Genomic DNA, 24,779 nt, shown 5'->3' on the forward strand with positions numbered 1-24,779 from the left:
TATGGCTGTGCCACTTAGGAAAGTTATGTAATGTATATGAACCTCAGTTCTCTTCTCTCTAAAATGAGCAAAGTCAAACCTACCTGAGAAGATGATCGTGATGAGGAAGATGAGATAGTGTTTATAAAGAGCCTTGGCATGACACCTGGCACGTATGAGTCCTCGATAATGGTGGCTTTAATTCCTGCTCTTATTGTTCCCACCACCACTACCAGCCATCTTGCTGCTACCACCAGTTAAAGAATGTTTGAAAAATAGAAAATAGAAGAAAAAAATCTTATAATCTCATCACCATGACGCAGCTACCCTTATAATTTGTTTCCTTCAAATCTTTTTTCCCCACTACTTCAGAGTATATCAGATTTTACAGCATATTTATTTTATAGCCAGGAAGGGTTTTTTTCCCCTTTATGGTGGGAACTGCATTATATTTATTTTTCTTATTTTTAATAGATAATTTTTCTGATTATAAAAATAGTGTGTAAAATTTAGAGACCATAGAAGAAGTCAAAAGGAAAACCATACTCATAGTGCCTCCTTTATGCTTAGCCCAGAGGCTATCACTGTTAACTTTTTGGAATAACTCCTTCCAGTCTTTTATTCATATTTTATTATAGATTTGAGATCATATTGCATATACAGTTTTTATGTGGTTTTCCAGTTCATAGGATATCACGAGTATTTTCCTTTATTGTAAACGTCATTTTCCAAGGCTGCATAATTTCCAAGTCATCAGATGGCTCTACCATAATTTACATAGAATTCTCCTGTTATTAGACATCTGAGTTTTTTTCCCAGTTCTTCAATCTAAGCAGCTTCCTATGACAGAACCTAGGGAACCAGCCTCAGTATAACCAGGAAGCATATGATGAACTTGTGCTGTGTGTATGGCCTGGGTGAGGCCTGGGGGGGACCCCTCAGATAGATACAGAGCCTGCCTCAAAGGAGCTCAGAGACTAGTCACCCTGAAATTATTTACTGGGGTTAAAATATACAGGTACTTCTTTGCCAGACAGTGTCAGGGAATCCACCTATATGCGGGTAACCGTCTTCCCTGTGGAAGCTGAGATCCTGGACGCATAACTTTTACAAAGAAAAAAGCCTCAGAAGCCTTGCTGCCCCTTCTCACCTACCAGTGGTTATTTTGCCTCCAATGCTCACATGCCTTTTGAGCTTGTTACCTTGACTGTTGGGGGCCTGTGCTAATTACCTTTGAATATCACTTCCAAGTGGTTTTTCACTGGGAAAGAGTGAGAAGCTATAGCACCAAGAAAGGAACTTGTGTGAGAATCAGGGAATCAGAGAGACCCTAGTCTTAGTTTTTGTTTTTTGTTTTTTGCGGTACGCAGGGCTCTCGCTGTTGTGGCCTCTCTCGTTGCGGAGCACAGGCTCCGGACGCGCAGGCACAGCGGCCATGGCTCACGGGCCCAGCCGCTCCGCGGCATGTGGGATCTTCCCGGACCGGGGCACGAACCCGTGTCCCCTGCATCGGCAGGTGGACTCTCAACCACTGCGCCACCAGGGAAGCCCCCTAGTCTTCATTTTGACTCACACTTCCTCTGGCACCTTGTAGTGTTAAAGATTGGACTAGATGACCTCCAGGGCTCTTCCAATTGACATTCCATGTGTACCTGAAGCCTTTTTCTTGCCAGGAGCTAAAGTGAGCGTCCTGATAAAGGTCACAGGATGCTTCTCCAGAGTTTCGAGTTCCTTTTAATTAGTACCTGAGGAGCCATTTATACCCTTATATTCCCAATCACTTCCTTCTGGTAGCATTTGGGACATGCGGAGATTGAAAGGCAAGAAGTCTCTCTCACTGGGTGCAGACACAGGATTCAGAACCCCAAATGATTGTCTTTTATGTATTAGGTATTTGTTCTTTATGTACTTTGTTCTTTCACTTATTCTCTCATTTAACAGGTGTTAACTGAGCCCCAGGTTTTGTACGGTCCATCTGTGTAATACAGAGGGGAACAAGTCTCAGCATTGTTCTCAAGACACACACAGTCTAGTGAGGAGACAGGAGAAAATGTAAAAGACCACAAGATGATTACTGCAGTGGGGGTACATATAAGTTGCACAATGCAAGGAGTGCTTGAGTCTGCCTAGAAGCAACAGCAAGAGAGTCTCTGGATGCTTTGAAATTTTAGAGGATGAGTAGAAGTTTTTTAGGTAGGCAGTTGAGGAGAGGGCATTCCTGGCAGAGAAACAGCATGTGCAAAGGCCTGGAGGTGTGGGGAGAACGTGTTGTGTTCAGAGAACTGCAGGTGGTTTGTGTGGCTGGAAGGTGAAAGGGAGAGTGAGCAGATGAGGAAAAGTCAAGAATTTTTCCTCAGGCAAGTCTGTTTCCACTGAATTCTTTGCTCATTTTATCAGTCCAGATGAGAGTGATGGATTTTTAGCTCAGTTTTCCAAAACTGTCATTTGTATTCCCTTATACTTCCATTTCTATAGTAACACATGTTCATTATAGAAAGTTTGAAAAATACAAAAACGTAGAAAGAAGAAAGGATTAAAAAAAAAATCGCTCATGGTCTCTGCCTAAAAACAAATACTTTAACACCTTGGTGTATTTCCATTCAACGGTTTTTTGTTTTTTCACTTTTTCTTTTTATGTAGTCATGAGTGTATCGTAACTATAGTCTTTTGTACATGGTGCCCCTTTCTACTTACTTCCTAAAATTTGCCAAAAAATAGATGTTATTATCATTAAAATATAACTGATCATAAAATATAATGGCTGAAATATATTTTTTGTTTAATGTAGCTTATTTTCTTTCTCTTTACAGGTCTCCTGTGGCTCAGAGCATAATCTGGCAGTGATTGGTAAGTAATTAGTATACTGATAACTGTGTTTATTCTGAAACTCATGGGCAGATTTGGAGGACTCTTGGTTAACCAAAGGCCAGGGTGCATGCGTCTGTGTATGTTGGGGAAGAGTCTGGGAAATGGAAGCCTTTGTTGATCAAGGCTTTGCCAAAAGCCCTTTTTCTAAAAATTTCTATTCAAAAAGGTGCCTGAGCTGGCTTCCCTGCCTCAGGAAGTGGCATTTGGGAATATTAAAGATCTTACAGGCTGGGGGCATCCTGTGTAGAAAGCCAGACATAAAAGGGGAGGAGGATTGGGCTGCTCCTGGTGTTTGAATAAATCCTTTGCACCGAGTTCTTTCCTCTTGCTTGGCTCTTTCTTTGGAGATGGGGGGTTCTGCTCGTTGCTATTTTCTGATAATCATTAGTTCAAATAATTGCCCGCCTCGGGGCTTTAGGTCTCCCATCTGTGATAGGGAGGGGTAAAAACAGGAAACCAAGGTTCTCTCCAGCCCCGACATTTTAGGACTCTGTTACAGCCCCATCACTATCTGCCTTGAGTAGGTGATGTCTGTCCTGTGTACTTCCCTCTCCCAGCCTCTCTCAGCTTCTGAGGGGCGAGACCCCTGTGTTCTCCTTTTGTTTCCTGCTTATATGCAGCACCCAGAGCAGTGAGCAGTGCCTGGCCCTCAGCGGAGACTCCAGCACTGTTTTCTGAATTAAGCTAGACTGGCTCGCTCAGCTGCCTGGGTTGGCAGCAGTTTGAAGCACTACTTTGTAGGCCCGAATGTGATGTGCAAGGAGGCGGAACCAAGGACAGTAGAGGAGGTAGGCTGACAGCCAGCAGAGGGGGTGGGGAGTAAAAAGCGCTGGAGTCAGAGAGGGAGTGAGAAAATGTAACAGCAAACCTGCATGCTTTGCAACACCAGATATGTTATACCGGAACTACTCCAGCCTGGGTGTAATTAAGACAAGCTAATCAAAGAATCAGAGGCGGTGCCTAGGATGTTGCTGCTGCTGTCACTGGACTAGGAGAGAGGTTGGCACAAACAGTAAGATTGCAGGGAATCTAAATACATGAAAAAACAAAATCCAGTTGAAGGAGGAGGCCAGAGCCAGGAGGGTGGCAGGCTGAGCCGACAGGCAGCCTAGGGCTGGAGAAAGAGCATAGACTCTGCAGGCAGCCAGCTTGGTTTAAACCAGCTCCATCTCTGTGTGAGCTTCCATGTTGTCCCCTTATCTATGTAATGGGGATAATTCCACCTTGCAGGATTGTTGTGAGGATTAGAGGAGATAAGGCGTGTGAAACACCTGTTACTATATAGGGGATGCGTAAGAAATTAATTCATAATTCCATTTCTTTTTCATTTCTCTTGGTCTGGGTGGGGAGAAGGGAGAATCACTTGTTCGTGTAACTGTTCCAGTGAAGTAATTCTTGGTTGGGAGAGAGAAATGATAACATTCTGGAAAGGTGTGTCTAGCGTTACTACCCAAGTGAGGAAGGCAGCAGAGGCGGTGGGAGAGCAGGGCATGGCATGCTGATGAACTCCTCAAGGGCAGACCTCTTATTTTCTGTTTTGTCCCCAGTGCCTGGGGCCTGGCTCACAATCTGCTGAATGAATGGTTCCAGAGTCAGGAAAGGTGGGCCCAGTCACGAGACTCTGGACATGTCCACCTGCCTGCATGTGAGCCGGGATCAGAGGCTCCCTGACACCTGGGGAAGGGGGCCCTCAGTGGGTGCCCTGCAGGGTGCAAGTTGTATAGCAGGAAGCGATGAGAAGCCTCCTGTTAGCCCTGGCAAGAGGCCAGCAAGAGGGGGACAAGCTGGAGGAGGAGAGTTCCTACCAGCTGAAAGCCTGGCTCTCACAGCCAGCTCCCCGCTCCCCCCTCCTGCCCTTGCATACTTTAGGTGGATTTCCCTGCCTTCAGTCTCATCCCCGAGATGCAGGCCCTCAGGGCCTGGTGCTGGGTCACACACGTGACAGGCACAAAATGGTTGTAGAATAGACTAGAACAGAATATAGAGAAGCCAAACTTTGCTCAAAAGTAGAGGTGGCCTTAATATCTAATGAATGCACAGCAGACAGATCAAACTGGAAGGGAGGGGAAAGAGATGGGTGAAAGGATATAATTCAGGACCTACTCTGTCTAAGAACGGACACAACTCCACAAAGTGTTTTTGTTGTACCCACTTCATAAGGAAGAAAACTGAGACTCAGAAGTTAAACAAGTTGCCCAGGGGTAAGTACCAGTAAATGGTAGAGCTGTGTGCCTGACTTCTAAGAATGCTCCTTCGACTCTGTCATATCCTTGGGGCTGCAGGATGCGGAGTGGTTAAGAAGAGCACAGGGACTGGGATCATATCGCCTGGATTCAAATCCTGGCTCCTCCGCTTATGAGCCATGTAACCCTGTATAAATGGCTTAACCTCTCTGTCTTGATTGCCTCATCTGGAAGATCATATTATTGACCTCATAGGGTTGTTATATAAAGTGCTAACAGTGCCTGACACAAAAGTAGGCTTGGTGAATGTTAGCTGGTGTTGGTGGTGTTGTTATATGTTAAGAATATAATTTAAGGAAGTAATTGTAAGATGACTGTAAGAAGGCTGAGGCTCAGGGTGGGAGTCTCAGAAGCTGGAGAGAGAAGTGTCTCCCCCACCTAGAATGTCAGGGTCCAGGGCAGGACCTCAGCATAGCTGCAGAACGGATTTGTAAACTGGAGCCTGAGTACCCCGATCTGGGGGATCTGGAAATCCCAGCAGCCCTGGAAACAGTGCCAGCCCAGATTTGCTCCAGGTCAGGATTCTGCTATCCGCTGTTCCAGGCAGGGACTCGGGACCTGCACGTTCCAGCCTGAGGGAAGCCCCGCAGCAGCCACATTTCAGGCTTCTTGGGAAATCAAAATAATTCGACTTTGATACTTCATTGCTTCCAGGTTTCTTTTTCCCCCCCTTCTTTTGCAATTTGGTTTGCTTCTTTTCTTAGTTTTCCAATGAAATTTCTCTTGACCTGTTCTGTGTTTGCTGCCAGGTCCCTCTTCCTCAGTGAGCCTGATTCCTCATCTGTAAAACCAACATCACAATACCCACCCCAAAAGTTGTTTTTCCACATGGCATAGGTATGTTGGTTGCCTGCTACAGAATAGGTGCTCAGCAGGTGAACTTGGCAGGTTCCTGAGGTTATTTGCTTGCTTGCTTCCTTCCTTTTCACCCAGGATTTCCCTCCATATATGACGAAGCTGGCTGGCTCCCATTTGTGGGCGTAGGCGGTCAGCAGAGGTGAGATGAGGACATGTGGCCACCACTTGCTCGGAAGATCCCTGCCTGCCAGGGGCAGGCTCCCCAGGCCCAGCTCTGTCTTCGGGGCCCTCACTTCCATGCCTGGTTGAATTGGCTCCAGCTGTTTTGCTTCCCCCCAGGAGCAGCTTATTTTGGCTTGAATGGGCGATTTGTTTGCCTTCTCTCCTGATTTTCGGTTGTTCAGCCTTCCCTTCCTGCAGAGAAAAAAGAGCTGACCACATTTCCTTTCTTCCGCTCCACGCAGACCCTTGGAAGGGATTTTATTGGTGGCCTTTTCCTGGAGCACTCACGCTTGCCAGACGGGCATTATTAAAGGGTTAGATATTTGGCAGCAAAGTGTAGAGCGTCCTCCTCCAAGCAAAAGCATCTCTTTTACCAAATTGGAGCTATAATCTATGCAAGGATCTTTTATTTTTAATTTTTTTCATTTCACTGATGACTTCCAATTGTTGAACCTTTGTAATATGTGTGGTGGAACAACTGACCTTGCATGGCCTGAGACCCATCAAGTGGGGTCATGTGAGGATTTAATAGCGAGAACTAACTCATTTTGACACTGGCTATAGCCCTGAGAGGCAATACCTCCAAACCCAGAGCCTTGTAGAGAGCTTAGAGGCAAGGACAGACTTGTATGGTCCTATGCACAGTAGGATGGGCAGAGCGTAAATGCTTTACTTATATTGTCCCATTTAATCCTCATACCACATTGATGCACTGTTGTTAACCCCATTTTCTAGATGGGGGAAGCTGAAGCTTAGGCTGAGCAGTTTGCCCCGCCAGGTCATCTGATCAGGAGGAATCTGTGTGTTGGGTCTTCAACCCAGGCCTCTATCTCCAGAGCCTGTGGTCTTCTGCCTGTCTGACCTGTTTTTAAGGCCACCAGATAAGATTATTTCATCTCTTCATTTCAATATTTAGCTCCCCTTCATGTTGGCAAGTTCTTCTGTATATGTAGATTATATGTAATCTGGTTCAGATTAAGCAGTTCTCGGTATAATAACCAGATAAAATCGAGACATTGATGACATTGTGTTGTCATCACACTTCCCTCTCTACCTTCTGAGATTCCCACCCCTTTTAGGATTCTTCTTCCCCCTTCCGTTGTCCCTTCTCTTTAAAAAATTTTTTACTTATTTAATTTTTGAGTAATACATGTACATTATTTAAAACTTAAAAAGCACAAAAAGGTTTAAAATGAAAAATTTCCCTCCAGCTTTATCTCCCATCTATCCAGAGTGCCAAAACCCTTCTACCATATGTGCAGCTAATGCCTATTATTAGTTTCTTCTGTATCTTTCTAGTTTCTTTTTGCAAATATAAGTGAATACTAAGATATATTTTTATCCCCCTTTTTACGTAAATTGTAGTATACTTTACATGCTTTTTAGTGTCTGATTTTTTTTCTTTCAATAATTGATCTGGGAGATCTTTCCATATCAGTATAAAAGCCTTTCTAGTTCGTTATTACAACTACATAATGTTCCAGTGTACCTATATTCTGTGATTTATTTAATCAGTGCCCTGTTGATGGACATTTAGGTGATTTCCTGTCTTTTGCTTATTACAAGTAATGATGTAGTGAATTACCTTGTATATATGTTATTTCATATGTGGGTGAGTGTAGCTGTAGGATAAATTCCTAGAAGTAAAATTACTGTATCAAAGAGAAAGTGTATTTGTTATTTTGCAAGATACTGCAAAAATTGGCTTCCATAGGAATTATACCATTTTCCACTCCCACCAGCAGTGTAGAAGAGTGCCTGTTTCTGCAGCCTCCCTAATAGTAGTGTGTTAGGAAACTTGGATTTTTGCCAATTTAATAGGTGAAAAACTACTCAGGGTGGTTTTGGTTTATTTTACTTTTTAAATTGAAGTACAGTATGTATATATATATATATATATATAGAGAGAGAGAGAGAGAGAGAGAGAGAGAGAGAGAGAGAGAGGGAGGGAAGTGCACAAATCTTAAGGGTTCAGTCTGATGAGTTTTTATGTATGTATGTACTTAAGAAACCACCACCCAGCACAAGATACAGACCATTTCCAGCACCCACCCCAGAAGCCTGCCTCATGCTCCTTCTCAGTCAGTGCCACACCCCCAGAGGTAACCACTATTTTGACTTCTGTCTCCAGATATGAGTTCTTGCCTGTTCTTGAGCTTCATATAAACGATGTCATACAGGGTGAACTCTTTTTTGTGGCTTTTTTTGTTCAACACATTGTGTCCATAAGAATCATCCATTCTCTATGTAGCAGTAGTTCTTTTTTATTGATCAGTAATATTCCTCTTATGAATATGCTACAACTTATTTATCCATTTAACTGTTGAAGAGCATTTGAGTTGTTTCCAGTTTGAAGATTGTGAATAAAGCTGCTATGAACATTCTTATACATGCCTTTTGGTGAACATATACATTTATTTATCTTGAGTACATAACTAAGAGTAGGATTTCTATGCTACTAGGTCATATGTATAGCATTAACAGATTCTGCTCAACAGTTTTACAAAGTAGCTGTACCAATTTATACTCTTACCAGCAACATATGAGCGTTCTAATTGTGCCATATCCTTGCTAGGTATTTTTAATCTTATTGATTTAGGCCATTCTCCTGAGTGTGTAGTATGGAGTCTTACTGTGATTTTAACTTGCATTTCTCTGGTAACCAGTGATGTGGAGCACCTTTTCATATGCTTAGAGGCCACTTGGGTAGCTTCTTTTGTCTAGCGCAAAGACTTTGCCCACTGTTTTAAAGTGGGTTTTGTCTGTTTTTCTTAATGATTTGTAGAGATCCTTTATCTTATGGAGTCAAATTCTTTGTTGGATTATATGTATTGTGAACATCTCCTAGGCAGTTGCTTACTCTTTTGCTCTTTTAATGATATCTTTTGATAAATAGATATTCTTAATTTTATTTTATTTTTTATTATTATTATTTTTTGCAGTATGCAGGCCTCTCACTGTTGTGGCCTCTCCTGTTGCGGAGCACAGGCTCCGGACGCACTGGCTCAGCGGCCATGGCTCACAGGCCCAGCCGCTCCACAGCATGTGGGATTCTCCCGGACCAGGGCACGAACCCATGTCTCCTGCATCAGCAGGCGGACTCTCAACCACTGCGCCACCAGGGAAGCCCTCCCTCTTTTTCTTGATGAGTCTGGCTAATGGTTTATCAATTTTTTTTAATCTCCTCAAAGAACCAGCTTTTAGTTTTATTGATCTTTTCTATTGTTTTCTTTTTTTCTATTTCATTTATTTCTGCTCTGATCTTTATGATTTCTTTCCTTCTGCTAACTTTGGGTTTTGTTTGTTCTTCTTTCTCTAGTTCCTTTAGGTATAAGGTTAGATTGTTTATTTGAGATTTTTCTTGTTTCTTGAGGTAGGCTTGTATAGCTATAAACTTCCCTCTTAGAACTGCTTTTGCTGCATCCCATAGGTTTTGGATTGTCGTGTTTTCATTGCCATTTGTCTCTAGGTATTTTTTTATTTCCTCTTTGATTTCTTCAGTGATCTCTTGGTTATTTAGTAATGTAGTGTTTAGCCTCCATGTGTTTGTGTTTTTTATGTTTTTTCCCCTGTAATTCATTTCTAATCTCATAGCGTTGTGGTCAGAAAAGATGCTTGATATGATTTCAACTTTCTTAAATTTACTGAGGCTTGATTTGTGACCCAAGATGTGATCTATCCTGGAGAATGTTCCATGCGCACTTGAGAAGAAAGTGTAATCTGCTGTTTTTGGATGGAATGTCCTATAAATATCAACTAAGTCTATCTGGTCTATTGTGTCATTTAAAGCTTCTGTTTCCTTATTTATTTTCATTTTGGATGATCTGTCCATTGGTGTAAGTGAGGTGTTAAAGTCCCCCACTATTATTGTGTTACTGTCGATTTCCTCTTTTATAGCTGTTAGCAGTTGCCTTATGTATTGAGGTGCTCCTATGTTGGGTGCATATATATTTATAATTGTTATACATTCTTCTTGGATTGATCCTTTGATCATTATGCAGTGTCCTTCCTTGTCTCTTGTAACATTCTTTATTTTAAAGTCTAGTTTATCTGATATGAGTATTGCTACTCCAGCTTTGTTTTGATTTCCAGTTGCATGGAATATCTTTTTCCATCCCCTCACTTTCAGTCTGTATGTGTCCCTAGGTCTGAAATGGGTCTCTTGTAGACAGCATATATATATGGGTCTTGTTTTTGTATCCATTCAGCCAGTCTGTGTCTTTTGGTTGGAGCATTTAATCCATTCACGTTTAAGGTAATTATCGATTTGTATGTTCCTATGACCATTTTCTTAATTGTTTTGGGTTTGTTTCTGTAGATCCTTTTCTTCTCTTGTCTTTCCCACTTAGAGAAGTTCCTTTAGCATTTGTTGTAGAGCTGGTTTGGTGGTGCTGAATTCTCTTAGCTTTTGCTTGTCTGTAAAGCTTTTGATTTCTCCATTCAGTCTGAATGAGATCCTTGCCGGGTAGAGTAATCTTGGTTGTAGGTTCTTCCCTTTCATCACTTTAAGTATATCATCATGCCACTCCCTTCTGGCTTATAGAGTTTCTGCTGAGAAATCAGCTGTTAACTTTATGGGAGTTCCCTTGTATGCTATTTGTCATTTTCCTCTTGCTGCTTTCAATAATTTTTCTTTGTCTTTAATTTTTGCCAATTTGATTACTATGTGTCTTGGCGTGTTTCTCCTTGGGTTTATTCTGTATGGGACTCGCCGTGCTTCCTGGACTTGGGTGGCTATTTCCTTTCCCATGTTAGGGAAGTTTTCAACTAGTCTCTTCAAATATTTTCTTGGGTTCTTTCTCTGTCTCTTCTCCTTCTGGGACCCCTATAATGCGAATGTTGTTGTGTATAATGTTGTCCCAGAGGTCTCTTAGGCTGTCTTCATTTCTTTTCATTCTTTTTTCTTTATTCTGTTTTGCAGCAGTGAATTCCACCATTCTGTCTTCCAGGTCACTTATCCGTTCTTCTGCCTCAGTTATTCTGCTATTGATTCCTTCTAGTGTAGTTTTCATTTCAGTTATTGTATTGTTCATCTCTGTTTGTTTGTTCTTTAATTTTTCTAGGTCTTTGTTAAATATTTCTTGCATCTTCTCAATCTTTGCCTCCATTCTTTTTCCGAGGTCCTGGATCATCTTCACTATCATTATTCTGAATTCTTTTTCTGGAAGGTTGCCTATCTCCACTTTGTTTAGTTGTTTTTCTGGGGTTTTATCTTGTTCCTTCATCTGGTACATAGCCCTCTGCCTTTTCATCTTGTCTGTCTTTCTGTGAATGTGGTTCTTGTTCCACAGGCTGCAGGATTGTAGTTCTTCTTGCTTCTGCTGTCTGCCCTCTGGTGGATGAGGCCATATAAGAGGCTTGTGTAAGTGTCCTGATGTGAGGGACTGGTGGTGGGTAGAGCTGACTGTTGCTCTAGTGGGCAGAGCTCAGTAAACTTTAATCTGCTTGACTGCTGATGGGTGGGGCTGGGTTCCCTCCCTGTTGGTTGTTTGACCTGAGGCAACCCAACACTGGAGCCTACCAGGGCTCTTTGGTGGGGCTAATGACAGACTCTGGGAGGGCTCATGCCAAGGAGTACTTCCCAGAACTTCTGCTGCCAGTGTCCTTGGCCCCACAGTGAGCCACAGCCACCCCCCCACTTCTGCAGGAGACCCTCCAACACTAGCAGGTAGGTCTGGTTCAGTGTCCCCTGGGGTCACTGCTCCTTCCCCTGGGTCCCGATGCGCACAGTACTTTGTGTGTGCCCTCCAAGAGTGCAGCCTCTGTTTCCCCCAGTCCTGTCAAAGTCCGGCAATCAAATCCCACTAGGCTTCAAAGTCTGATTCTCTAGGAATTCCTCCTCCCGTTGCCAGACCCCCAGGTTGGGAAGCCTGACGTGGGGCTCAGAACCTTCCCTCCAGTGGGTGGACTTCTGTGGTATAAGTGTTCTCCAGTCTGTGAGTCACCCACCCAGCAGTTATGGGATTTGATTTTACTGTGATTGCGCCCCTCCTTCCATCTCATTGTGGCTTCTCCTTTGTCTTTGGATGTGGGGTATCTTTTTTGGTGAGTTCCAATGTCTTCCTGTCAATGATTGTCCAGCAGCTAGTTGTGATTCTGGTGTTCTCACAAGAGGGAGTGAGAGCACATCCTTCTACTCTGCCATCTTGGTTCCCAGTCCTAGATTTTTGCTTTTTGTTTTTGCTTTTGATGTTTTTATTTTGTCCTATTTTTACCATGCAACTTTTTCTTCCACCGTAGCTGAAATTTACCAGTCTTTTCCTTTATGCCTTCTGCATTTTGAGTTAGAGGATCCCTCCCCACTCCGGGGTATAAAGGACTTTCCTCATATTTTATTCTAGTACATTATGGTTTTATATTGTACAAGTAAATCTTTAATCCATTTGGAATTTATCCTGATATACAATGTCAGGTATGGATTCAACTTCATTATTTTTCCAGATAGCTATTGAAAGTCTCAACACTATTTATTGAATTCACTTTTTTTGGCTGCCTTCCTGAGTCCTGTCACTACCAGAGTAGCCCTAAGGCATAGAGAGAAGCAATGACTTAACCCAAGATTGCCCAGCTAGTCAGTGGCAGAGCTGGGGCCAGCTCATGTTGCTTAGACAGGGCTTGTGGTTGGTTCTCAAGGAGCTTTCCTAAGTGGTTGTGATCTCCCGGGCTGTTTGCCATGTGGAGAGGGACTGCAAAGGCAGAGCAGCGTCTCTTAAGTCACTCCCTAGGTTCTGAGTGCTCTGTCCCAGGTCCTGCTTCTCTCAGCTGCGGAGGTGATATACTTGTTGCCATTATCACACTGCTTGAGAACACCGTATTTTCTTCTTTGCCAGGCCAGAATGTGATCAGATCTTTCACATTCAGGAGAGATGTTTCACAATTAATACAGAGATATTTTTACAGACCATTGGTTATCATTCGAGGCACATTTCTATTGAGTCATTTGTTTTCAGGGCGTAGCCTCACGTCACAAAAAGTGCCTTCTTAGCTCTCAGTAAAGTTTTTCACTATTACTCCTAAAGAAGCAATGTTTGTGTCACTCCACAGTAGTCATTCTACATGAGACCACAGGTGAGGGTGCCAGGCTGTCAAGGAGGCTCACATAACTTGCTAAATTACTCACTCTCTCATGCCACCCTTTTTGGGCACGAGATTAACCACCATGTTTTGGCATAATGCTCTGGCCCTTTTGGAGTTACTTACAGTAGCAAAAACTGTAATTGTGACCCAGTGCACTGGTTTACAAATACTCAAGAAGCTTCGGGCCTTGCAAAGGTAAATCTAACTAAGGTGAGCTCAAAGTAAAAAAGTACGAGTTAGAGTAAGACAGAGACAGCCTTCTGCAGTGCAAGGGCTGAGCTCTGCTCCCAGCTCTGTCTGCCACTAACTCTCTGTGTGATCCTGGGCAGGCCCCCTCCCTCTCCTGGCCTTAGAATCCCAATCTGGGAAATAGCTCTAAAGTCTCCTCCATCACTCAAAGTCTGTCCTCATGTGCACAAACTCTGTTGTACATCTTAATAGACCTGCACTGTCTACACTTGCCTTGCATGCAGAGGGTGCTTTGTATGTTTGTTAAAAGCTGAATGAATATTATATACAGTATTTTCCTTATTCCCTCCCATCAGCTTGCTAGTGACTGATAATGTGCCCTGTAGCATTCTGGGTGCTGAGAAGGAATACAGCAAATGGTCTTACCTTATGGAACTCACATTTAATGGGAAAGAGACTTAAGCCTGGCACGTGATATGTGCTTAATAAATACTGAATGAACAGATGAGTGAGTGCAAAGCAGAAGGTGACAAGAATTAGAAGAACAAGTGAAGAGGAAGGAATGATTAATTTTGTAAATCCTCATGGCAGAGGGGGTTCCTGAGTGGAGGAAGGGTAAAGAGCGTTCTGTGCTGAGGGATCAACATGAGCAAAGGGAAGGAAGGCTTTAAAGTGTGAATCATGGTTGAGAGACAGCTGGTCAGCCAGCAAGACAGCGGAGGGTCAGCTAAGGCCGTCTCCGGTAGCATTGACTTTACCGTATAGACAGTGTGGTGCCATTAAGGGCTATTTAGGAAGACACTCAAAAGTTGACGATTGCAGCAGTGGATTTTTTTTTTTTAAGATAATACCTTTTTACAGAGTAAAAGAGAACTGACAGTAGTAGGTACCTACTAAGTATGGGCGCCACTCTGAGCATTTTGCATATATCATTTCATTAGGTCATCACCATGCAAGGTAGAAAGTAGACGGGTTTTCCAGATGGGAAAATGGACACTCAAAGAGGTGAAGCCCTGGATTCAGACTGACATCTGCTGACTCTGAGGTCTGCATTTTCCCCCTCAAGTGCTCCCTGCAGAGGTCAGGCTTTGGCTTAATTAGCATATCAAGCAGCATCTATTATACTAAGCTTATAGCATGCACGTGACTTCTTCGGAAGACAGGAAAAAGCAATAGCAACTGATAGTACAATACTTGTCTGGAGGGGCAGAGGCCAGCCTGTATCGCAGTCTGTCCTCAGAGCCTAGCACCATGTGCAGTGTGGGGCAGCTTTAACAATGGCCAAGCAGTCAGGCCCATGAGCCTGCTCTGTCCTTCCTTAGACAGGAGCAAGCTTCCTGAGTCTGAGTGGCACCCTGGTATCTCCCTATGAACACCCAGACTCTCAGTGTTGCCTCAGTGTAGCACCCACAGGCCTCAGCTTGCACCAGGACCCCTAAATACCACCTACCCAGTGGCTGTCCCTGTTGCCTCTCGTCTCTGTAGAATCCCCTATTCCTCCCAGGTGCACCTAAGCCCTTAAATGCAGAACAGCTGTGACATTCATTCCAAAGTACTCTCCCTAGGCAAGGCTTCCGCAGCATTCTGTTTGCCCCTTTGATTATTCACAGATTTAGTCACTCATTAAGAAGCTGCACCATGTAATAGAAAGAGTCCTGGGCCAAGGGACCTGAGTACCAGATTAGCTGCTGTCACCTTGGGCAGGCACTTTCCTTCTCTGGGCGTGCTTTTCTTTATGGATAAAAGAAATCTGTAAGATAATCTTCAAAGTCTCTTCCAGCTCTGACACTTTCTGAGACAGTGTCTTGTTCATAAAATTCATAAACTCACACCTTCACCCTAACATGGGGTTAGGGAATACTTCTAAGAGAAGACATGATGTTTGAGGTGGGTCTTCAAGGATGAGCAGGAGGAAGAGAAAGACATTCCAGGGAAGGGGATCAACATGGACAAAACCATGCAGAAGACATGGCAAATTGGGGGAAAAGAGGGGATTGGGAGGGGAACAAAGCAGTGGGAAACAAGGCTGTGGGGATGCCTGAAGCCTGAGGAGACAGGACTTCATCCTCTGTGGTAACAAGGAGCAGGAAAGGTCTTAAAGCAGAGGAATGACTTGATCTGATCTGTTTTCAGAAGCAAATAGCTGGTCAAAAAAGGAATCTTGGAGGAATGGCACGGGGTTTGATTTTGTGGCTTTGTAAGGTAACTAATTCGATAAGTTTGTGGTTTTCAGCTTGAGGCAAGGAAGATGCTGCTGCCCTTTTGGCCTCAGCACACTGGATGTCTGATTGTTACGACTAGGCATTGTGGCTCCTGAATCCCCATCAGACTTCTTGGCTCGGACTCTGCCCCATACTAGTTGCAACTCCAGTTCCACCCTAAGGCCAGTCCCTCCCTCTTCCCGTGGCAGCCAAGATGCTGACTTAGTCAGGAAGCTGTGCAGTGTGACCCTAGTGTGGCATGCATGCATATGCCAGTAGCCTCTTATGTGGCCTTTGTGCTTTGTCAGTTTTTTGAACCTGTTCACTTTATTCAGGCAGCACTTCTTAAATAAATTCTGCACATGAAGAGAATTTACTGTGATCAGTTGGGAACTGACTTGCAGAAATTTTCAGCAAATGGCATTATATAGCAAGAAGACAAAAAAAAAAAAAAACCCACAAGTAAAATGATAGGGACTCTTGGACAGATGCTTTTTAAAAATTTAATTTTGCCAAATGGAATGGATGGCCAAAGGCTTATAGGCTTCTACTATGGGAGGGGACTGCCTTTCTGAGGGAGGGGAGCAGAATTTTAGCTGATCTAATGTAAGAAGAGGCATAGGGTCCTAGAATCACAGAATTTGAAGGTGGAGGGGACTTCAGAAATGACCTAATCCCCACAGAAGAGGAAATGAAGGCCTAAGTGAAGAAATGATTTGCCTAGAGTCACACAGCAAGTCAAAGGCTGAGCCCAGGATGCCAGCCCCCAGGTCCTGACGCTAGCTGGCACCACCACACCTCTTTGGAGACAGAGCATCAGCAACTTCTGAGGTGAGCTCCAGGGCCCCCACCCTTGTCACGCTGACCTGGCAACCATGGCCTCAGGAGCCCTTGATTGGGCTCACTTCTGGGTAGTTTCTGCTACACATCCACACCGGAGGTACCATATCCTCCATTTCCCTCTGCTGCAGCAGCTCACAGGTTTTTAGCAAATTCAGTCTGGTAATAGACAGAAATTAGACCTGTTTCCTTCTATTTCTTAACTTTTGAGCCTCTCCCAGGGGTCGCTACATGAACTTAGTTGTAATTAGAAAAAAAAAAAAGGTAAAGATTTCAATAATTCAGCTTTTGGGGGGAAGGTAAGGAGAAATAAGGGCCTAGGAAGCCAACAGAGGAGATTATCAACTCTCAAATAATCTTTAGGGACCATGATAACAGTAATAGTTGACATTATTGGTCCTTACCATGAACCATATGCAGTTTTACACAATATTAATTTATTCTTTACATCAACCATGAAGTAGGTACTGTTATTATACCTGTTGCACAGATAGAGGAACTAAGGCACAGAGAGGTTAAATAACTCAAGGAGAAGAACATTGTTCTGGGTGCTCTACAGTGTAAGGGTCTGGGTATCCAAAGTGGTGGATTCAGAATTAGGGAGTGATATTCTCCCAAATTATCAATAAATTGATAAGAGATGAAAAGGGATCTCTTATGGCTACCAAAAAGCTCCAGCCTCAGCCTGTCCCCATGAAAGCAAAGAAGGAGAGTGTTCCACTTTCTATGATAAAGAAAACTGGGAGGGTTTATATATACAAAGGATGATAAATCAGAAGCTAAACAGGGGTGGAAATGTGAGCTGAAGTCAACAGAGTAACACTTAATTGGGCATAAATGTAAGAGAGGGTGTTGACTGCCTCGATGATTCCTGGTCAGCTGGCACTAGTGAGGCGAAGCTGGGGGAGGTGGCTGTGGCTGTGTTCTCAGAAGGGAGTATTTGAAACTGTGATACCTTCCAAACGCAGGACTTCCCATACTCTAAGGAAGATTTCTTTTTAATCTGGCCCTTTAGACTATTCAGATGCTTTTGTTAATCTTCTGGTTTTTTTGTGACTTTAAGTAAGTAAGATGCTTGCCCTTCAAGGGCTTTAATTGAACAACTATAAAAATAAAGATAATAATCTGGTCCCCCCCCCCCCGCCGCTTCTTGCTTCATAAAGGCTTCCTGATGTTGTAAAATGTATAACTGATTAGAAAGGAAAAGTAATCATTTTGCATAAAAAGCAAGATAGAATATCATAGTTTTAATAAATATTGTTTTATTATAATTCTCAAATGAATTCAGTGTGATTTAGTGGGGACACTAAGTCCATGACAGTTGCCTGACTGGGTTTCAGATCTCAGCCCTGGCCTTTTCTAGCTGTGTTACCTTGAGTGAATTACAACCTTCCTGAGCCTCAGTTTTCCTATGTGGATAAAGAGAATGAGAATATTTAAAGCGTTATTATGACAATTAAGTAGGATAATATATGTAAAGGACCTGATACATGACACCAGCAGTACATAAAGATTTCTTTTGTTTGTTTGTTTTTTGTTTTTGCGATACGTGGGCCTCTCATTGTTGCGGCCTCTGCCGTTGCGGAGCACAGGCTCCTGACGCGCAGGCTCAGCGGCCATGGCTCACGGGCCTAGCCTCTCCGTGGCATGTGGGATCCTCCTGGACTGGGGCATGAACCCGCATCTCAACCTCTCAACCACTGTGCCACCAGGGAAGCCCAGATTTCTTTTTTTTTTAATCAATGCTAAATATTATCCCTTTTTTAAAAATTAATTTTTATTGGAGTATAGTTGATTTACAATGGTTTGTTAGTTTTGAAGATTTCTGTAACTCCACATCCTTGCCAAAACCGGGGCTGATCCAGCTACTAATTTTTACTAGTCTAATAGGTCCTATCAAAATAAAGATTTTGTTTCAGAGACAGAAACACTGCCCAGGTTCAACCAGAGAAACAGACCCAGTAGGAGACATGTATTAAGAGATTTAATGCACAGAATCTACATGTCCAACTGTGGGAGATGGCAAGTCTGAAATCCACACGGCAGATCTCCAGGAAGGGCAGGCTGATGTTCCAGTCAATAAGCAGAACTTCTTCCTCAGGGACACCCCGGTTCTCTTCTTAAGGACTTTCAACTGACTGGCTCAGGCTCACCCAGATTATCTAGAATTAATCTCCTTTACGTATCAATAAAATCAACTGATTATAGAGGTTAATCACAGCTACAAAATACCTTCACAGCAACACTTAGTGTTTGATTGAATAACTGGATACAGATTGACACATAAAACTGACCATCACATAGTCCAACTTGTATTTTAAGAAAATCATTCTGGGGATGGGAGGAAGGCTGAGTTGAAGGAGAGAGAACCTGGAAGCAGAGAGACGCATAGAGAAACCAGAGCATTACCTTAAGGGAAGGGTGATTAGGACCTGAATTAAGTAGTGGCAGCTGAGGTAGAAAGTCAGAAGCGACTTAAAAGGCCACGCTCAGCTTGTTGGGACTAAGTGACCTGGTATGAACAGGGTTGAGAAGAGAAGGAGAAGAATGGGCAGGATCAGGGGTGGCACCGAGTTTTCTGCTTGGTAGACTGGGTAGATGTGTTGCCATTGACCGAGACAGGACATACACGGAGAGGAAAGAGTAGGCTTTAGGGAAAGTGATGGATTTATTTTTTAACATAACAAAGTGTGAGATGCCTGTGGAACACCCAAATAGAAGGACCTGGTAGGAGATTGGCATGAAGACTTTTAGCTCTTTAGAGAGGTCAGAGAGTTTCTGTAAAGAGAGGTTAGTGAAGCAGATCTACTTAAGTAGTTTTTTCTTCATGTATATATGGATAATGTTTCTGCTAAGTGGCTTTGGTACAGGGTGTGCTGTTGTGATGCCTTTGATAATGTTACATCAATGTAACCACTCTGTGATTATTCCTGCTGCTGCAGTAAGTTAGCCCAGAGCAGAGACTGCTTTTCTGGTCGACTTTTGCAGGGACCTACCCGTCTTACAAGACTTTCTCCCTAGAGGTCAAGATGCCATTGTGAGGGTTAGGTCCTCAGGAGGAGCACATACCTATGAAAGCTCTGTCTCCTGAGGAGAATCCAGGATGGAGTCACTAATTTCTGGAGAGTGATCTGAAAGCATGTATACAAAGTATGATTAATGACTGCGTGCCAGCTCACAGCCCCCTAAAATAAGGCCAGCCCAGGCACACTGTCTGGGAAGAAGCACCCTCTGCTTTCCCAATTTCCAATCCTAGACCTCCTCTGAACAGGTCTGCAGATAATGGATGGGGGTTTTGTGCACTGGGAGGTATGGGAACATGGGGAAGAAGAAGGAATGAACGTTCACTGAGCATCTTCTATGTGCCATGCAGTATGCTGCACACCTTCGATTAAAATGGTGACAACTAATGCTCGCCAAGATTTGCCTTGGTGCAAATGGCTTGTATGGTGCAAATGGCATGTATGGTTTATTTTCTTCTATTTAATTGTCGCAACAACCATATAAGATGGGTACCATTATGAACCACATTTTAGAAATGAGGAAATCAAGGCAGAGAGATGAAGTGACTTGCCCAGGGTCATACAATTGGTAGATATCTAAGGTGGGATTTGAAAAAATGTTCTGATTCTGTGCTGCCTCTCTCTGATACTGACACAGCCACTCTCCCCTCCCTGGTCCTGTCATTCAGGGGAGCAAGACTACAGGGTTCTTTCTCTAATAGTTCTTACAGATTTCTGTCTTCTCAACTTTAAGGAGCAGGTGGGTTGGAGGAAGTACTGGGTGGGGATTAGGACACACTTAGGTTCCTGTCCCAGCCTCTGTCTGACTTTGGACCTTAGACCTTAACCTTTTGTTAAGGTTCATCATCTATAAAATAGACATACTAACATCTGAGGATCAGATGAAGAAATTGCTAGGAAAGTGTTTTTGTAAACTTTGGGGGTTATTCTGTTGCATCTGTACCTACTGCCTTGCTTTTCAGAATATCCTCTTGCCTGTTATCTTCCCTAACCCTGACTCCTCTTATCCTTTATTATGATTTATGACATTTTTATCACTTAAAAGTCTCTGATAACCATGCCTTGAGGCAGGAGGCCACTAAAATTCTTATATAAATAATTTCACCTCCCTGGGCCAGCTGGAGGGGGCAGGGAGGTGTAGCAGATTTAGCAGCTGTTAAACCTATAACCAAGAGAATTCTTCTTGTCAGTCACAGGAGTGAATCATTCAAATGGCTGCTTTGCTGAGTCCTTCCCAGAGCCATAAGGCAAACTGGATAGCAGTGTTGCTTTCATCACTCACTAAGCCTAAAATGAAGCTCAGCTTCTTACTTTGAAACGTAGCAGGCATATGTATTTGAAAGAGCATGGGTTCTGGAGCCAGCATTGCCACCTACTAGCTAAGTGACCTTGGGCAAGTCATACTGCCCAGCTGGGCCTCAATTTCCACATCTGTAAAATAGGATTGATAATACCTGCCTCACAGGGTCATTGTACAGCTCAGATGAGACCATGGGTGTAAAGGGCCCAGTGTGTACCAAGTGCTCATTAGACTCTCAGTAATTCTTGCTGCCGTGAGTCTCTGAGCTGTGGGAATGAGCACCTTGGGGAGGTCGATTTAATGAGGGGTGAAACAATCTGGTTTCCAGAGTGCAAAGGCAGAGGACTCAGTAATAGACATTTGAATCACAGTTCTATTTTTAGTTCCATCCAGCCTAAGGTTTAAAAATGTGGTGTCTTCACCAAGGGGGGAAGGTGGTGGGGAGGTGGTGGGATGAATTGGGAGATTGGGATTGACACATATACACTAAAATGTATAAAATAGATAACTAATAAAAAAAATTTTTTTTTAAACGTGGTGTCTTCCTCATGTGTCCCTTCCTCATTTCTGTGTAAGCAGTGGAGGGTCAGGGTGAGGAGGGGATTGCCCAGCATCTCCTGCCTTGGCAATGCTGTCTTTTTCCTCACTGGAATCCAGCACGGTCGCCTTGGTTACCATCAGCTTCAAGGGAATCCGTGCAAATGCTTGAACACGAGTGTTTTACTCTAGTCTTCAGTCTTCTAGTCTTTACTCTAGGTTCTCTCACTGCCAAACTGGCCTTCAACTTAAAACTTTGGAGGAATTTCATCCATCACCCCTGCTCATGTTCACAGTGTGGCTGACTTCATGAATTTAGGTTGCGGCAGTAAATATTTTTCCAGCAGGTCTTGTTCTCCAGAGGCACACATGCCCCACAGAGTCCGCCAGCCTCAGAGCTCTGGAGAGCCTCCTGGCGCTCATGCGACGTAGAAAAGGAATGCAGACTACTGGGCACCCAGGGGGCACATATTAATAATAATAATAGCAAATGTTATTTCATGTCTTTCTTGCAGCACCCCTCTGGTAGGCTGGAGTATGGTTTAGTGGCTAAGAGCACAGGGTTTCAAAGCAAAGAGAACAGGGTTTGAATCCTAACTCTGCAACTTAACACTGTGTGGCCTGGGCAAATTACTGAACTCTGAGTATAGGTCTCCTTATCTGTCAACTGGAGGTAATAGTACTCATCCCACAGGGCTGTGAGGATGAGTGATAGAATGCATGTAGAGCCTCAGCACAGGGCCAGGTACACAGTAAGCATGAAACACAAAGTAACTGTGGCATCAGTTTTACAGCAGAGGAAACAGCAGCCCAGGAAGGTTAACTCATTTGTCTAAGATAGGCATTATCCCTATTTTATGTAAAAGGAAACTGAGGCTGAGAGGTCAAGGATCTTGCCCAGGTTATACAACTAGTAAGCAGCAGAATCTGAACTTTAAACCAGGTCTCCTGATGTTTTACCAGAAGCCTCTGGAAAACTGGAATAGATACCCCAAACCAGTTTATAGCTGGCCCCCTGGTGGTGGAGCTCCAGCCCAGCCTCCCTTCTGCTGAATCCCTGTCTCTAGACATGGGTGCTGGTGAAACATGTGTGCGTGCACACACACGTTTGTATACAAATACATACATCTAAATGATGGAGCAGGAAAATGTCCTGGGAGACCATGATTCCCCAGAGTGTTCAAGGGATACAATGTTTTAGTTAATGGATTTTCTCAGAGTATTAACCCCTTGGCTTCAGTTGTTGTTGAGGGTCATTTTGAAATGCATTGCAGCCATTCACTTTCTCATGCTAGAAGGGGCTGTCTAGTGAGCATAATTAAATCCTCCTTAAATGACAGAGAATCTTGGCAGAGTCTCCAGTCATCATTAGAATGACCAGTCGTGATGTTCAGGGCTCTAATAACAATCTGTACATCTGTCTGGGTCTCTTACACTCATTGTATCATTTAATCATGGCAACAGCCCTTTGTGTATGTTGGGAGTGAGGAGCAGGATGGGGACATAATTATCCCCATCTCACATGTAAGAGACAGGACTCAGCACGAATGCTTTATTGGAAATCATATAGCGTAAGAGTAGCAGAGCTAGAACTGAAATGACATTTGCCAAGGTAGGGCAGTAAAGCAGAAAAAAAATGGTTTTTGACTCAGACACACCTGGGTTTAAATCTCAGTTTTGACATTTACTAATGGTATTGACCTTGAGCAAATTACTCCATCTCTCAGGTCCCAACATCTCTCATCTGTAAAAACAGGGAGAATAATAGTTCCCTTGCTGAAATTATTTTAAGGTTATTCCAAGTATATAATGCACGTAAAGCAGCTAGCGTTGTGCCTGGTCAGGGTAGGCCCTTAGCACATGGAAACTGTTATTATTCTGTCTCCTAGTCCAGTGCTCTTTCTGTTTTACCAAGATGTCCACTACTGTGATGTGGAAGGTTCAGGGGAATGGACTGACCTGTCTTGAGCCCATCAAACTCCAGAAGTGCCTTTCTGAAGTAAATACATTCTCATTAGCTTAAGGAGGGTAGGTTTTTTTTGTTTATCTCCTTCTAGTAACAGAGCCTGAGACAGATTTTTATTCATAGGTAAACTTAAATAATTTTATATCAATGTAAGAGGTGCTGCAAAGCAATAAAGTATCATAAATGGATGTTACTGACAGTGAATGCTCATAGTCTGGAAATGCTTTTTGGCTCATGTAGGTCTGTCTTTAAAAATAAAAAATAAATATAAAATAATAATAAAAAATTACATAAATATAAAAATATGCATAGAATTTGAATAGGAGAACAGGAGACATTTCATGTAGGGTCAAAGGTATGAAGGTAAGACAGTGTAAGATATGCTTGACTAGAACAGAAACTGTAATATAAGGGGAGCATACATGATACGGTTGGGAAAAAAGGCTCATATATAGAGCTTCACATGTGCATGTAAACATACACATATTCCTCTCATCTCTTACCCATGTACATTGCTAACCTAAAGTCCTTAGTTGGAAGTGATCAGAGGCATTGGCCAAATAGATCTTACTGCACTCAGCCTTGATCTGTGGGAAGGCAATATGATATAGAAGAAAGAGCCCTGGACCAGGAGTTAGGAGATTCCAGAATTGCTCTTGGTTCCGCCCCCATCCAAGTGTGACTTGGATGAGACATGTAAGCTCCCTGGGCCTTACTTCTCATTTATAAAAATGGGCCACTTTCAGAAAATCCTTTGGAACTATTTATCAGGAGCCTTGAAGATGTCCATTCACTTTCATTTCTTAATTCATATCCTGAAACTGTCTCCTTAGGAAAGATCTTAAATATGGAAAGAGCTTTATGGTTAAAGATGTCGATCATAGTGTTTTATAATTATTACAATTAGAAGTTGCCTAAATGTCCAACAATTGGGATTAGATAAATTTATGGCCCATCTGCTTGACTAAGTTGGTCACATAAAAATGAAAACAAAAAGGCATATGTTAAAAAAAATACTGGGAAAATCATACTTCCCAATGCAGGCAACATTCTTGAGGTCCTCTGGGATTCTTCACAATCTGGCTCTAGCCATTCACACCAGCATCCCTGTGCCACTGCTATTTACCATATATGATGACCTTACTATGGTGACCTTAGGACATTTTCCTAACAAACGCCTTTCTCTTTGTATGCTTATTTTTTTTTTTTTTTTTTTTTGGCGGTACGTGGGCCTCTCACTGTTGTGGCCTCTCCTGTTGCGGAGCACAGGCTCCGGACGCGCAGGCTCAGCAGCCATGGCTCACAGGCCCAGCCGCTCCATGGCATGTGGGATCCTCCGGGACCGGGGCACAAATCCGTGTCCCCTGCATTGGCAGGCGGACTCTCAACCACTGAGCCACCAGGGAAGCCCTCTTTGTATGCTTTTATATGTCCTGTTCATCTCTCCTGAAATGCCCTTCCCTCCCTTGTCCAGCAAGTGAACACCTGTTCTTCTGGTCCAGCTTTAGATTTCCCCAACTTCTTAGAAAGAATCAA

General features: G+C 43.2%; 1 protein-coding gene across 6 annotated transcripts in view; it reads left to right on the forward strand.

The window, feature by feature from the left end:
- SERGEF (secretion regulating guanine nucleotide exchange factor) overlaps window positions 1–24,779 on the forward strand; it is a 218,041-nt gene that overhangs the window by 131,700 nt on the left and 61,562 nt on the right. For 5 of the 6 annotated variants that reach the window (XM_027115258.1, XM_027115262.1, XM_027115259.1 and 2 more), the window contains one exon: window positions 2,790–2,826. In XM_027115258.1, coding sequence (XP_026971059.1) covers window positions 2,790–2,826 — 37 coding nt within the window. Of the gene's footprint in view, window positions 1–2,789; window positions 2,827–14,317; window positions 15,372–24,779 lie in introns of those variants that run through there. The other variant, XM_027115263.1, reaches the window with a different exon arrangement.

The sequence above is a fragment of the Aethalodelphis obliquidens genome, unplaced genomic scaffold (genome assembly GCF_003676395.1).
Source record: "Aethalodelphis obliquidens isolate GAN/ISIS:26980383/991018 unplaced genomic scaffold, ASM367639v1 scaffold14, whole genome shotgun sequence".
Taxonomy (NCBI): Eukaryota; Metazoa; Chordata; class Mammalia; order Artiodactyla; family Delphinidae; genus Aethalodelphis; species Aethalodelphis obliquidens.